The 15824-nt window shown below is 40.8% G+C and overlaps 1 protein-coding gene across 1 annotated transcript in view; it reads left to right on the top strand.

The window, feature by feature from the left end:
* The window catches only part of TSPAN13 (tetraspanin 13), a 34877-nt gene extending 20388 nt beyond the window's left edge, over positions 1–14489 (top strand). Inside the window, exons 2-6 of the mRNA XM_066239638.1 lie at positions 3001–3168; positions 3801–3881; positions 5190–5303; positions 6979–7092; positions 13431–14489. Coding sequence (XP_066095735.1) covers positions 3001–3168; positions 3801–3881; positions 5190–5303; positions 6979–7092; positions 13431–13505 — 552 coding nt within the window. The 3' untranslated portion in view covers positions 13506–14489. The remainder of the gene's footprint in view (positions 1–3000; positions 3169–3800; positions 3882–5189; positions 5304–6978; positions 7093–13430) is intronic.
* The last annotated feature ends 1335 nt before the right edge of the window (positions 14490–15824 follow it).

Consider the following 15824-nt stretch of genomic DNA (forward strand, 5'->3'; position numbering starts at 1 on the left):
GGGATTCCCTTGGAGGTCAGCGACCAGGCAACTCTCTATAACAGTTACAGGTTCCTGGCTTGTCCAACTCCAGATGCATGAATTGTTCTGTGTTGGTTTCCTGGGGCTGCTGATCTAAACACTAGTCTAAATCTATTTTTTAGATGTGATTAATATTTACACTCAATTCACTTTGAAGCCAATTACCGTCCATATTGTGGTCCTCACCCACAATATGAAATATGAAACTATTAAGAACAAGAACTGAAGTTTCCTAAGGAAGAAGGAATTCTACCTAAAGACTGTAGCATAGGAATTCTACTTGAATTTGCAACCTGTCACCGTGCCCTGCAAATTTTAGACTAGCTCATCCCCACAATTATATGAGCCACGTTCTTAAAATAAATCTCTCTCTTCAAAAAGATGTCCTACTGGCCCTGGCTGGTTGGCTCAGCGGTAGAGCGTCGGCCTGGCGTGCAGGGGACCCGGGTTCGATTCCCAGCCAGGGCACACAGGAGAGGCGCCCATTTGCTTCTCCACCCCTCCCCCTCTCCTTCCTCTCTGTCTCTCTCTTCCCCTCCCGCAGCCGAGGCTCCATTGGAGCAAGGATGGCCCGGGCGCTGGGGATGGCTCCTTGGCCTCTGCCCCAGGCGCTAGAGTGGCTCTGGTCACGGCAGAGCGACGCCCCGGAGGGGCAGAGCATCGCCCCCTGGTGGGCAGAGCGTCGCCCCTGATGGGCGTGCCGGGTGGAGCCTGGTCGGGCGCATGCGGGAGTCTGTCTGACTGTCTCTCCCCGTTTCCAGCTTCAGAGAAATACAAAAAAAAAAAAAAAAAAGAAAAAAAAAAAGATGTCCTGCTGTTGTTTTCTGGAGCCCCTGACTGATCCAGCAGGTCACTGGGATGTGTTGGGAGACCGTGCTCAGTGCTGGGTACCACGTGCAGCGGGATGCTCAGCACAGGCTGCCCTCCTCCCTGAGGTGAAGCCTCTCCCTGCATCACCTCGCCCGCCTTATTTCACTCCTCCTTCAGGCTTCTGCCTTTTACACCTCCTGAGAGGAAATGTGTGATATTTAAATACCACCGAGTCAGAAATAAGCTCACTTGTGATGGGGCAGAGAGGACTTTTTCTAAATCCAAGGTCGTTTGAAGTTGTGAGAAGATTGTGAGATGATAAAAAACAGACAGCAGCAAATGGCCCCGCTTATTGATAAGAAACCCTAGGGATAGTGGAGGGATTGTGCCATTTCTGCGGGGCAAGTTTGTGTGAGTTGTTTTCCGTCTCCTCTCCCTCTGAACGGAAAAGCTCTGTGTGTCCTCACTCTCACTGCCCCGGGAAACAGCGCCAAGTCCTTACAACTCCATAACTTTGTCCTGTCACTCCACAGATCGTTTCTCTCATTCTCAAGTTTTACTTCTTTATAAAAATGGATAAAAATACAACTAGATGTGGTATTTGTTGATATTTAGTAGTTTGATTTGTATCTCTGCACATGCACAAAGTCTTATATGCCAGGACTTTGAAATTTGTGTCTAATAAATTATGGTTACATGCATGCAAAATGACACATTTGAGTATAAAAAGTATTGGAATGAATGGTGATTTGTTTTTTATTTTGAAATAAAATTTTTATTAGGACTTAAAATAGTGCTAAATAAGTGTATTTTATACATTTTGATTTCTTCTAACTGGGCATCCTACTGTCAGCTTGCTCCAGGAAATGGTTGATTCTAATGGTCTCTCTCTGTACAATGAGTCCTTGAACAGTGCAGGGGTTTGGACACTGACCCCCACACAGGTGAGAATCCACATACAATTTTTGACTCCCCTAAAACTTAACTGCTCACAGCCCACTGTTGACCAGAAGCCTACTGATAACATAAACAGTCGATTGTCACATAGTTTATGTGTCATATATATTCTATACTGTGTTCTTACAATAAAGTAAACTAGAGAAAAGAAAATGTTATTAAGAAAACGGTAAGGAAAATACATTTACAGTACTGGAGGTATATATTGAGAAAAGTCTGCGTATAAGTGGACCCACACAGTTCGAGCCTGTGTTGTTCAGGATCAAGTATATATGAAGTCTAACAGAATTGGTAATAACACCTAACGCAGTTTGCTTCAGCAACAACTCCATGAGAAATTTGTGACTGTTCCCAATGACCAGATTCTGTGATAGTTTCTAGGGCAGGGGTCGGGAACCTTTTTGGCTGAGAAAGCCATGAACACCACATATTTTCAAATGAAATTCTGTGAGAGCCATACAACGACCTGTGTACATTATGCATTATCCAATAAAAATTTGGTGTTGTCCCAGAGGACAGTTGTGATTGGCTCCAGCCACCCGCAACCATGACCATGAGAGGTAGGAAATGAATGGATTGTAATACATGAGAATGTTTTATATTTTTAATGTTATTTTTTTTTATTAAAGATTTGTCTGCAAGCCAGATGCAGCCATCAAAAGAGCCACATCTGGCTCACGAGCCATAGGTTCCCGACCCCTGTTCTGGGGAGATAAATGAACAGGCTCGGGGTTTGGGGGTTGTCCTTATACCAAGTTGCTCAGACAGGGGAGAGATTAATTTAGTTTGTTGGGGACTAGGAAGGAATCACAGGGAATGTTACAGTCCAGCTGGACTTGGAAGGAGAGAGAAGTGATTTCCATGTGAAGAAATCAGTGTGTTAGACTGAGATATATTGGAGTCTAGAAGTTTTGCATATGCTATTATTTCAAAAGCGTAAGTAGAGAGCAGTTAGACTCAGTAAACCAGAGGACCTCTGAGGCTCCATAATAATTTTTCAGGTTATTGTTTGGCTTTTTTTTTTAAAAGCATGAATGAGGATTGATATAACTTGTTAAACAATACTGTCTACTGAGATCTTGTGTGCATTCTAGTATTGAGTATTAAGAGATCATTTGTAAGATACTGTGGGTGCCTGAAAAACGTTCTTGATATTTTTGTATCACATTGACACTTCTCCCTCTTCCTCCCCCCCCCCCTTTTTTTTTGCAGCTGGTTAGTCTGTTGCTCATTGGAATCGCCGCGTGGGGCATTGGCTTTGGGCTGATTTCCAGTCTCCGGGTGGTCGGTGTGGTCATTGCAGTGGGGATCTTCTTGTTCCTGATCGCGCTCGTGGGACTGATCGGAGCTGTGAAACACCATCAGGTGTTGCTGTTTTTTGTATCCTTTTCTAAAAGGTGCCTTTGAGCCCGTAGAGCTTGTTCTTACTTTTATTTTCATAACTACAGTTAATTTAAAATTATCATTAGGAAGTTGTCAGAAACTCCTAGCAAGCCACGTCTGTGTGCACTTGTTCAACCAACATTAGTATTTCTTGAGGTGAATTTATCATGTGGTTACTATATATATATATATATTCCCACTCTCTGCTGTGCAAGTTCAGTATAGTTCTGTTTATGTACTGCAGATTCAGTTACCTTGACGGATTTAGCAACCTCTTGCCCCTTTCCGGTATGTTAATATTTGATTGAGAATTTCACAGTGATGTATACATGTATCTATTCTTATTTCCTATTTTATATATATATATATAAGAATTCTAGTTTAATTTAAATGAAATTCTAATAGATCAGCTTTTAGCCAAATAATTATTGTCAATATTTTGCTATATGAACTTATAGTTACAGTGTATTGTCAAAATAATAATTATATGCATTCTTTTTGAACTTTCTCTAAGTGCTGTTAGCTCTGTTTTCTGGGTGAATTCCTTCTAGTGCATTCTGAAGTTGTCAGTACCTCTATTTTATGCTATTATAAGATTATTGAGACATAGCCTTAACTTTGATTTTCAGTATATGATCATTCTCTTACTTGTATTTATTGTTCAGTTTTCTGTATCTTGTGCCTGTTTAGCCCTGAACGAGGAGCAACAGGTAAGTACAGACTTTCCCCTTCGACTTGATGATGCCACATGGGGTGTGTAGGAGAAAAGGGGGAGGAATCATTGCAATATAAAATAACCGCCTCTTCTGCAGAATACTATTTCACTCTGTAGAGCTAAGATCTTTTGTTCCTGATTTTCAACCTTTTTCATCTCATGACACACATAAAATAATTACTAAAATTCTGCAGCACACCAAAAAAAAAAGATATTTTTTGCTGACCAACAAAGGAGGTGTAATTTTGATTCAGTCATACTGGATGACTGTTGTCGTGTTGCTATTTTTGTTTTTCTATTTAACAACCTAAGGGAAAAGAGATTGGTGCCCCTGACTAAATGTTAGATATTGCATGTTTTAAAAATTCTTGTGAGGCCCTGGCCGGTTGGCTCAGCGGTAGAGCATCGGCCTGGCGTGAGGGGGACCCGGGTTCGATTCCCCGGCCAGGGCACATAGGAGAAGCGCCCATTTGCTTCTCCACCCCCCCTTCTTCCTCTGTGTCTCTCTCTTCCCCTCCCGCAGCCAAGGCTCCATTGGAGCAAAATGGCCTGGGCGCTAGGGATGGCTCCTTGGCCTCTGCCCCAGGCGCTAGAGCGGCTCTGGTCGCGGCAGAGCTACGCCCCGGAGGGGCAGAGCATCGCCCCCTGGTGGGCAGAGCTTCACCCCTGGTGGGCGTGCCGGGTGGATCCCGGTCCGGCGCATGCAGGAGTTTGTCTGACTGTCTCTCTCTGTTTCCAGCTTCAGAAAAATACAAAAAAAAAAAAAAAAATTCTTGTGGCACGCTGGTTGAACATGGCCACATTAATGGGGCTGACTGGAACCCTAAAACTGTTGCTGTATTTTTGTATCTTTTAAATAGGATTTGCAGGCATTGGGGAAGAAAGTGATAATGCTAACAGATGTTCACCCAGTCTTTCCTCGCCATTATTCAGTGAAACATTTACTCCAGCATGTTTATGGTTCCATTCTAGCAGTTTATCTTTTCAAACTAATTCATAGATGCATATGGATCTCAGTTGGGGAAATGGAAAATTTTTTCTTGTTACACAATGAGGATTATTATGCCTTTCAACCAAGTGGTTCTTTTAAATTGCATATAAAATTTAAGACTTTTTCTTCTTGGGATAGAAATAGTGCCTTAATTTTTGTTGCAGATTGAGGTAAAACCCTTTGGAAAGTTTGGTTGCTCTTATAAAGAGTATTTATTTTAGGCACACCCCGTGTTAAAATTTACAGGCTGTGGATTTATACATTTTGTACAGGGATGACACATTTCAATGTGTATGTTAAATGTATTTCTAGGGTCAGCTGCTGGAAGTTGGTTGGAACAATACAGCAAGTGCTCGTGATGATATCCAGAGAAATTTAAACTGCTGTGGGTTCCGAACTTTTAACCCAAATGATACCTGTATGGCTGTAAGTACAAAGCATAAAATAATTTTTGGAGAGGTATTACATACAGATGAATAATAATGAATGGAGAAGAAATGGACTTCCTCATGCTGAATTGTGTTTTAGCAATGCTTTAGGTATTCTGAAATTGTATTCCACGTGCACGACTGAATCATTTGCCCTCAAATATCTGCTTCTGAGAGTACTGAATATTCCTGGGTCCTCCCAAACACACATGTTCTTTGCCCCTAATTCCTTCCCATTGAACTCCTCCCCAGCCTTAGAGATCAGAGGAGGCGTCTGAATATCTTTGATTTGAAACATAGCGGGGTGGTAGGCGGTCTGTACTAAACGGAGCTTCTCGGCTACTAAGCACGCCAGGGTGGAGCACACATGGGAGTATCTTTCCTCTCGCCCTTTTTCCCCACCACAACATCTTGTACTTGCTCTCTGGGAGCTGAGCTAGAGACGGACCGATGAGAGTCATCTTTTAGTCCCACGCCAGAAGTGTGGCCCTCCAGTTCCAACCTGCTTCTGCGTGAGGACGGGCTGGGACCTTGGCTCTCTGGGGAGATTCACATCTGTTTGTGTCTTGGGGAGGCTGTGATTGCCCCCTCTCTGAGCCCGAGCAGGACATGTCCTCAGGGAGGTTTCTTCTGGGAGATTATTTTCTATTGCTGTGCAATATGTTATCACAAACTTAGTGGCTTCAAATAACACCTATTTATTGTCTAAGTTTCCACGGGTCAGGAATCTGGGAGTGACTTAAGTGGGCCCTCTGCTCAGTGTCTCACCAGGACGCAGTCAAGGTGTAGGCTAGGGCTGAGGTCTCATCTGAGGCGTGGGGTCCTCTACTACGCTCAGGAGTTACCGGAAGAATTCAGCTCCTGATGGTTGTAGGACTGAAGTCCTGTTTTCTTGCTGGGTGTCCCTCAGCTTCTAGAGACGACACTTGGGTCCCCAACTATGCAGCCATCTCACGAAATGGTGGCATCAAAGTCAGCATGACCATCTCTCCTTCCTGTTAAGGTAGTTTCTGTGTAACGCAGTGTAAACCTGAACACGATTATCCACAGTATTCAACAATCCCCCACACGCTCGAGAGGGCGATGATTCAGGGCACAGATACTGGGGAGTGGGAATCTTGAGAGCCTTATCACTGAGGAACCCAGGCCCCGAACTGGATATCATTCTTCAGGCATTCATTCCGATGTGAAGACAGTTTTTTTTTGTTTTTTGTTTATTTGTTTTCTTTCTGAAGCTGGAAACGGGGAGAGACAGTCAGACAGACTCCCGCATGTGCCCGACCAGGATCCACCCAGCACGCCCACCGGAGGCCACGCTCTGCCCACCAGGGGGCAATGTTCTGCCCCTCCGGGGCGTCGCTCTGCCGTGACCAGAGCCAGTCTAGCACCTGGGGCAGAGGCCAAGGAGCCATCCCCAGCGCCGGGGCCATCTTTGCTCCAAAGGAGCCTTGGCTGCGGGAGGGGAAGAGAGAGACAGAGAGGAAGGAGGGGGGGGTGTGGAGAAGCAAATGGGCGCCTCTCCTATGTGCCCTGGCTGGGAATTGAATCCGGGTCCCCCGCACGCCAGGCCGACGCTCTACCGCTGAGCCAACCGGCCAGGGCGTGAAGGCAGTTTTTATCTGCTCTTTATAAATGTGCTTTGAAGTGAACGTCCTTTTCTTTCACTGCTGCAGAGCTGTGTGAAGAGCGTCCAAGCCTGCTCACCGTGTGCTCCAATCATAGGAAAGTACGCTGGCGAGGTGCTGAGGTTTGTCGGGGGCATCGGCCTCTTCTTCAGTTTCACAGAGGTGTGTGCAGATAATGCCCCGTCTCCTCCTCTGTGTTGGGGATTCCTGTTTCCGCCGGCATTTTACCTTCATGTCATGTAACTGTCTGAATGTGCGGATGAATGGTTTGAGAGCTAGTACTGTATTGTCCTAGGAGGAGCCCTGGCTTGAAATCAGAAGACCTCACAGAGCTAGCGTGAGCTTCATACATGGTGAAATGCTTAATCATTAAATTGTATAAAACTTAGTGAACAAATGAAATATATCTCTAGGGTCTCTTGTGTTTTTAGAGTGGTATGATAAATTGTAATTTTAAATTGGATTTTGGAATAAGTAACACATTCACATTGTTTATTGTGTATTCTAATATAGAATTCATGTAATTATACAAGATGTGGCAAAAGTAGGTTTATAGTTGTGAGTATGTGAAACATAGTTTATTCTTATATTATTATTTCTTAGTTATTGCATTATTTTCCATACAAACACCCGTAAACCTACTCTTTGCCCCATTCTGTATATAAAGGGCCATTTTAAAAAATTGCCTTCCTACCTCACCTTTATTTTCTTGTGTTCCTAGCCTTCTACAACCTGTTATTAATTTCTTACCTACATGACATATTCATACTGTATTAATACATTATTATATTAATATGTTTATATATAATTCTGTAAGCAAAACCATGCACATATTATTTGATTATTTTTGAGAAATGTTAATTCCTTCCTCAATGTCTTTGTTAAATTCTCAATAACTCTTGATTTTTTTTGATGGATGTGAGTTGGTAGTATGTATCAAAAGAGAACAATTGTTTCTTTAACTCATAAATTCTACTTAGAGTTCTTTATTTCTTAGAGATAATCATATAACTATGTGAAATAAATACACGAGAATGTTTATTGTTTATAAGGGCAAGCCTCTGGGCCAGCTAATGTCTTCAATAATGAGCTGGTTAAATTTGGGTATATTAGACAAGAGTGAATAGTTAAGGGTTGGAAACCTAGTTCTACTGCTTATTAATTGTGTGATCTTGAGCAAGTTACTTAACCTTTCTCTGCCTTCATTTCCTTATGTTTAAAAACAGGCATAATAATGGAAAGCCCTGTTTCATTAATTTGTGGTAATTAGAGGAGTCAGTGTATGTAAAACTTGTAACAGGGTTCATGGCAGGGGCTGTGTGTCAGCTGTTATTTTGAAACCACTAGTAAATTATTGATGTATAAATCACCATACTATGCTGCATTAAAAAAGATGATGGGACCCCAATGACTGTCATGGTAGTTGCTCATGTCATACCCCTATTTTAAATGGTTAGCACATATAGAATAATGCTATTAAATAAGGTTGTGCATATAACCATAGAAATATATGGATAGGCTATTGTAAGAATGATCATAAATCTTCAAAAGGAAATCAGAAAAATCCTAATAGTCTTGTATGATTGAAGTTTAATGTATTCGCTTAATCTCTTAGACATTAAATTTTCCCTTTAATACTATATGTCACTATAATAAATAATAGTTATACACGGTCAACTTCCTTGTAATTTAAAAAATATGTTTTCTCATTTTTTTTTCTTCCCCCTTAGATTACATCTCTAAAAGTAAAATCTGACACACTCAGTTTGATAAATATTGCCAACTTGCCTTTTGGGAACATTCTACTGAATTTTGACTTAACCACTAATTCTAGATATTTTCATTTTAAAAAATATCTGTCAGTTTGATAGGTAGAACTAATATTACAATCCTCTCTGCTCGTTTGGAAATGTTCTAGTGAATTTTAACGGTATATTTATGTGTTTTGACCCTTTGCATTTCTTCTTTTGTGAATTGGTTCCTTACTTGTGTTTTGATGGGGGTCCCTTGGATTACTTGTAATGAACTCAAAGCAGCAAGCACACAAAGGGGGGCTTCAGTATAAGAACACCAGAGTGGCCTGACCAGGTAGTGGTGCAGTGGATAGAGCGTTAGACTGGGATGCAGAAGGACCCAGGTTCGAGACCCCAAGGTCGCCAGCTTGAGCGTGGGCTCATCTGGCTTGAGCAAAGCTCACCAGCTTGGACCCAAAGCCGCTGGCTCAAGCAAGGGGTTGTTCGGTCTGCTGAGGGCCCGCAGTCAAGGCACATATGAGAAAGCAATCAGTGAACAACTAAGGTGTCCCAACGAGAAACTGATAATTGATGCTTCTCATCTCTCTGTTCCTGTCTGTCTGTTTCTATCTGTCCTTCTCTCTGACTCTCTCTCTCTCCCTGTAAAAAAAAAAAAAAAAAAAAAAAGAACACCAGAGCGGTCCTCAGGGCCTGAGACAGGGAGTAGGCGCACAGCTGGGGTTCACAAGAGGGTGTCAGAAACCCAGCGCTCGGAAATGTCGCCCACTCCTCTTGTGTTTCCTCTTCCCCCTTTTCCCTCTTTCTCTTTCCTGACTTTACTCGGCTTCTTTGTTCTGCTTTAAATTTTTTAGACATTTATTTCATTCTTTAATGACTTTTAAATAGAATTTATAGAAGATTTTAGTTTTCATGTAGTTAGCTTTATTGCTTTTTTCCTCTGCTGTTTATTCACTTGATTTTTGTGCTTAGAAAGGCCTTTCTCATTTTGATTATCTATGTCCAAAAATGATTGAAGAACAAAATCTAGATGGTATGAACTTGTAATACTTCACGAAGAGGACAGTTTCCTTTCGGAGAACTGCAAGATGGGGCAGAGAATAAGAAGCTATAATTTATAGGATATGGAATAAAGAACAAGGGAGGGAAAGATAGAAAGTATCCGAGTGGCTGGGGCCACAGAACCTCATCTGAGGTGAGAAAGCCCAGAGTTGGCTTAACATTTGGGGACTGCCTTTCAGAATGTGCTGCGTTTCTGGTCAAGTGGAGCATTTACAGGGACATGGAAGTTACCTACATTTCAGTTTACTGATGTGATACCCTGGACAGAAGCAGCTCCATCTGGGGCCTAAAGATTCATTTCAACATAGCCTTGACTTCGACTCAAGAAAATTCATATACAGCTTGAAAACAGTTCTGTGCGTTCTTCTTTTCTCTCCTCTAAAAAAACACGTGTTTTTTTTTTGTCATGAGAACTTGATAAGATAAATGCATAATCTCCATACACACCATTAGTCAGACTCAGCGGTTTTCCAAATTTGGCCACATGGTTAATTTTTATATCTGGAGATGATTTTGAGAATTTCTTTCTTTTGAGCAGCTTTCGTTTCTTCTCGCCAGACCACACTACCTTCAGCTATGCCCATTTTCTTTAAAAAAAAAAAAAAAAAAGCAGTTTCAGGCTCCTAGCAGAATTGAGAGAAAGGTTCAGAATTGAAAGGTTCAGAATTGAGAGAAAGGTTCACATACCCCTTGCCCTACCCTCCCAGGCACGGCCTCCTCCGTTATCACCATTACTCACCGTAGAGATTGATACCTTTGTTGTACAGCAGGTGAACCCACGCTGACGCGTCCTAGTCACCCAAAGTCCATAGTTTACCTTAGAGTCCACTCTTGATATACCTCCTCCGGGTTTGGACAAATGAATGATGACGCGTCTCTACCATTATAATCTCCTGCTGAGTATTTTCACTAAAAATCCTCTCTGCTCTGCCTGTGCCTTTTCCCCCCTGCTGTTTACAAAAATAAAAAAATAAAAATTTTAAGAATATATATACTAATGAGTCTTAGATTTCTAAAGAGTTCTTTCAAGTAATCCTGTTTTATATTTTATATGCCATGTCCTTTTCAATCCTAGCTCGAGAGCTTAATAATGATTTGTGAAACCTGGTATTTCCTGGATAGTGTATATTCTGTGGGCTCTGGCATTTAAAAATTTTTTTAATTTTCTTCAGTATTTCACAGAATCAGATTCTCAGAGTTTGAAGGGATAAGGCTAACTCGTTGATGATTTCCTATCCTAGGTGAAACAGAGATTTGATTGGCACTGTTAATCCTTGAAAATAAACTTAAACCATCAAAGCAACATTGATTTATATTACGACAATTCGTACTTGTTCTTTGTAGAAACGTTAGGAAATACAGAAAATTAAGATGAAAGATTAAATGTGTCTACTAACTAAAATGACCTACTCAGAAATAGTCAGCATTTATAGTTTGGCATATTTCCTTCCGCCTTTCTATATTTATATTTAATAGAATGAGTACAGACTTATTCTTACTTACTCTAGACATTTCTGTGTTATCAACTATACTTTGGCAGCGTACTGCATACTGGGTGTAAGTCCCGGAGTCAGCAGAGTTTATGATTATGTCTACTCCAAGTTACCACTGAAAATCTCTCAATTGGAGCACCCTTGTAGGCTTAAAACCCAGTTAATTGTAACTGTGATCGTTTTTGCATTTTGGGTGTGGCCTCCCTTCCGTGCTCACCCTGAGACTGTGTGGATAGCGGTTCCTCATGGTTGCACAGGAAGGGACTGCCCCGTGGTCCCTTAGCGCTGAACCAGAGGACTTCAATTCGAGTAAAGGATCGTTCTAGACCATGAGTATTTAATTAACCCAACTGCTCCGTTTCCCCTGAGGACCATAACTTACAGAAGTGGCATATATCCAGGGGTGATGATGAGAATATTAACAATCACAAAAATCCTAACCGGAAGCTCCTTAGTTGTCACTTCTCCGAGGCAGGATCATGGAAATGAGGCACTTGGGCAGGTTGGGGGGTATCAGAGAAGTAGCTGTCTGACAGCAGGGGGTCGGGTGGAGTAAGTATGTCAGGATTGCAACAACCTGCGTAGCTGAAATACAGGTGAAGTGTTACCCAGAGGATAAGACCAGCCAGTAGTAACACAGCAGATGCTCACCTAAAACCACAAACGTGGTTAGAAAGAACATGGACTCCAGGTTTGAACCCCGGTTCTACCACTCATGACCTGTGTGCTACTGCCCAGCTATTTCACCTCTCCATGCCTCAGTTCCCTCGCTGATAAAATGAGGGTAACGATAGTGCCTATCATGTTAGGGGTGTGGGGAGGATTGTATGAATTTGTAAGGTGCGTAGAACAGAGCCTGTCACAAAGGACTCTGGGTTGAAGTAAATTTCTTTTTTTTCCCTGGTCATACTGACTCCACACCAGACTTTCCACTTTCTTAAATTAGGCTTATTTTTTTCTTGATTCAATTCACAGATCATAATTCCATAAGCCCTCATGTATTGTGGCTGTAAACATTGGCAGTTCTGAATTATACAGTAACTTAGCAATTATCATTATGGTTAAATGGAGAAAATTGGAGACTTACCATAATTCTCTAGAAGTAGTTTAAGGAGCTAATGAGTAGTTATGAAGTCAATAAACAAAACTGAGATTAAGAGTTGGCACAGATCACTCGTGGGAAAATATAATTTGAAATTCATTCTGTTCCCTTAAAGTTTTTATAACTTTTTCAAATATTTTTTAGTATTTAAATAAATCACCTTTGGGGCAACACCAGAATGACCACATTTCTTAATTTAAAAAATAAGTTGTATTTGTGAATTCTTTAGGAAACCCGGTGTGGGTCATGGTACGATAACAACTTATTTTCTAAAATTAAACCTACCTCACTGCTCCTAAAGAGGTAGGAATTACAGCATTTTTATGATCTATGTTGGAAAATGTATTTACTACAAATTTTTTGTTATTGCATAATTGCTGAGCCTAGTTTGTTTCTGAATTATCAAAAGCTGTGATATTTTAGCTCTTCAGACAATTCAGTATTTGTGTCAGTTTCCTATTGCTGCTCTGACTAATAAACAGAAATATAGTAGCTTAAAGCAACACACACTTATTATCTTACACTTCCAGGGGTCAGAAGCTTAAAAAGGAGGTTTCTTTCGGAGACTCTGGCAAAATTTATTCTCTTGCCTATTTCAGCTGGTAGATATGCCTGCACCCCATGGCTTGTGGCCCCTTTCTCCATCTTCAAAACCAGCAGCGTAGCTCGTATTTTCTCTCCCCTCAACGACTCTGCTTCCTGCTGCTTCTAGAAGTCATCACTTACCTGTGCTCTGTCTCTGCTTTTATCCTTCCTGTCTCTCTCTTATAAAGAACCTTGTGATTATATTCCTAAATCCACCCTTATAATCTCCCAATCTCAAGATCTTTAACTCGGTCACATCTATAGAGTCCCTGTTACTATGTCAGTTGACACTCACAGGTTCTAGAGATTATGATCTGGACACCCTGCCACAGTGTTTATATTAATTTTAATTAGGTCCTCTCTTTTGGGTTACTGACTACATTTTAAAAAGAAAAATCTTTTCCTTTTTGAACCAATAATGCTAAGTACTTCAGAGGTTCCAGATTATTTTATTGATAAACTAAATATACAACTGTTACTTTTCCTATTTTTCTCCCCCCATTCTAGATCCTGGGTGTGTGGCTGACCTACAGATACAGGAACCAGAAGGATCCTCGTGCTAATCCCAGTGCATTCCTTTGATGAGAAAACAAGGAGACATTTTCACATCCTGGTCTTGTTCTAACTAACTTTTAAGTTACGCTAATTTGCCTGTTTGAAAGAACAATATCTGAAAAATTTCATTATTGACAGTGGAATTATATATTTTTACTCTTACGTTTCTCTAAATGTTCTTCTTTTTCCAGTGCTGAAAATAATTGGTATGTGTGGTCTCCTCTGAACCCCAGTGGTACCTGTAATCTACTGTATTCACAGTGTCTGGCACTGTACACTGTGGCCTTTCTTAGCATTTTTACCTGCAGAAAAACTTTGTATGGCACTCCTGTGCTGGTCCTATTGTGATTCTCAATACACATCTCACTGGAATAACTCACTGTTTGTAGCACTGTGCTGTGTAGATGTTCCTACTGGGAAAAAGGAGTTCAAGTTTATTAAAGCCAGTAAGTATAAGATTCTGTTATTTTAAGTTCAGAATGGGGAGTCAAATTCCCAAATTTTTTGTCTTTTTAGGAAGTATGTATTGTGGAGAAACTTAACATACAAGTGATACTGTAGTCCTAGTGGTCTTTTATGATTACACTAACACATTCTAGAAATAGCTATGTCTTTAGAAAAGTGTGGTTTAGTTTTTTATTTTTCTTGGTGACTGCAAAGGAGAAATCGTCTCATAAAGGGTCTAATATGAAACATTTGCCTTCAGCCTTCAAAATGGGATGAGTTTGAGATATTCAGAAAGTGTATCTGTATAATCTTGTTATTGTTTTTATCATAATTTGAAGTCCAAAAGACTGTATTTTTAAGCAAGTTACTATTAATTGGCCCACATAGCAAAAAGATACTTGATTATTTGACAGATTGTTAAATACTTTTTTCAAAATTTCCCAGTGTTGTAACAGCAGCTTGTCAAAAACCAAGCATATTTGAATGTGACCTCCCATAGTTTGCAATTGAAATAGTATTGTAGTTCTGTATATTATGTTGAGAAATTAAAGGATGGCAATCTTTCTTTGTGTATGAGTGTTTGAATTAAAAGAAAGTAATGGAGAATTGACACATGCATTAAATGAAATGGAATTCTTTTTTGTGTTGGGTTCTCTTTGACCTGGAGTTGTTGCTGTTTTAGTGAATAATCCAACCATGAAAATGAAATTCCAGCACTGATGTTTACTGGTGGTCATCCCCCAAATCCTTTTTTTAAAGTGTTATAGTGGTTAATATCTTCTCCATAGTGAAAATTGTTTCTAAAAGATATGTTACTCATATTTGTTTGGGAAAAATATGTAAATTCTTTCCTGTTACTGAAAGTTACTCATTTCTCATCTTGCAGTCTATATATGGTATTTCATTGGTAATTGCCATTTGATGGGTTTTAGACAAAGAAAATGGGTGAATAGTAGATCTATAGAATTTTAGAGGTGTGTGTGTGTGTGTGTGTGTGTGAGAGAGAGAGAGAGAGAGAGAGAGAGAGAGAGAGAGAGAGAGAGAGAGAGACTGGGACTTCCAGGACTGGAACACTAGCTAATCTTTCAGGGAAACTGAATTTTGTTATTCCCATAATGTTGTAGGCAAGGAAAAGTAGTTTTCCCCTACTCTTCTGAGTTCTTGACTGAGACCCTCCCCCATGTAATAAAAGACATTCATGGAGAAAAACAAGTTCATTCATGTGTACTTCATGTATATATAGGCGATACCCAGAAAAACTGAATAACTCCCCAAGATGGCCCTACCCACCATCTTTTTTTTTTTTTTTTTTAGTGTGAGGAGGGGAGAGAGAAAGACAGACTCCAGGATGCACCCTGACCTGGGTCCACCTGGCAACCTGGACTGGGGCTGGTGCTTGAATCAACTGAGTCATTGACCACTGGCTGTGGGAGAAGAAGAGAGAGAGACGGGGGAGAGGGAGGGGGAGAGAAGAAGATGGTTGCCTCTCTTATGTGCCCTGACTGGAGATTGAACCCAGGACATTCACATGCCTGGCCGATGCTCCATCCACTGAACCAATCAGCCAGGGCCACCAACCCACACTCTTAAATACTATCTTTAGCTAAAGATAAAAGAAAGGTGTGTGTGTGTGTGTGTGTGTGTGCATGCACTTGTGTGTGTGTGTGTATGTAGGCCATTTATGGGGCTCACCACAAACAGCACAATAAACACAGGTGAGGTTTGTAATGCAGAACTAAGTGATCACTACATAGATACAAGTTTCTCCTGATTTAAAGACATCTTTCTTGTATAGAGGAGGAAATACCCTACAAATAGCGATTTCCTTTATGACTGTAAATTTCCCCTACGAAGGATAAACTTCTGTTTTCTTTTCTTCTCCTGTGTCTGCTGTTTTTC

This window comes from Saccopteryx bilineata, chromosome 7, assembly GCF_036850765.1.
Source record: "Saccopteryx bilineata isolate mSacBil1 chromosome 7, mSacBil1_pri_phased_curated, whole genome shotgun sequence".
In the NCBI taxonomy this organism is placed as follows: Eukaryota; Metazoa; Chordata; class Mammalia; order Chiroptera; family Emballonuridae; genus Saccopteryx; species Saccopteryx bilineata.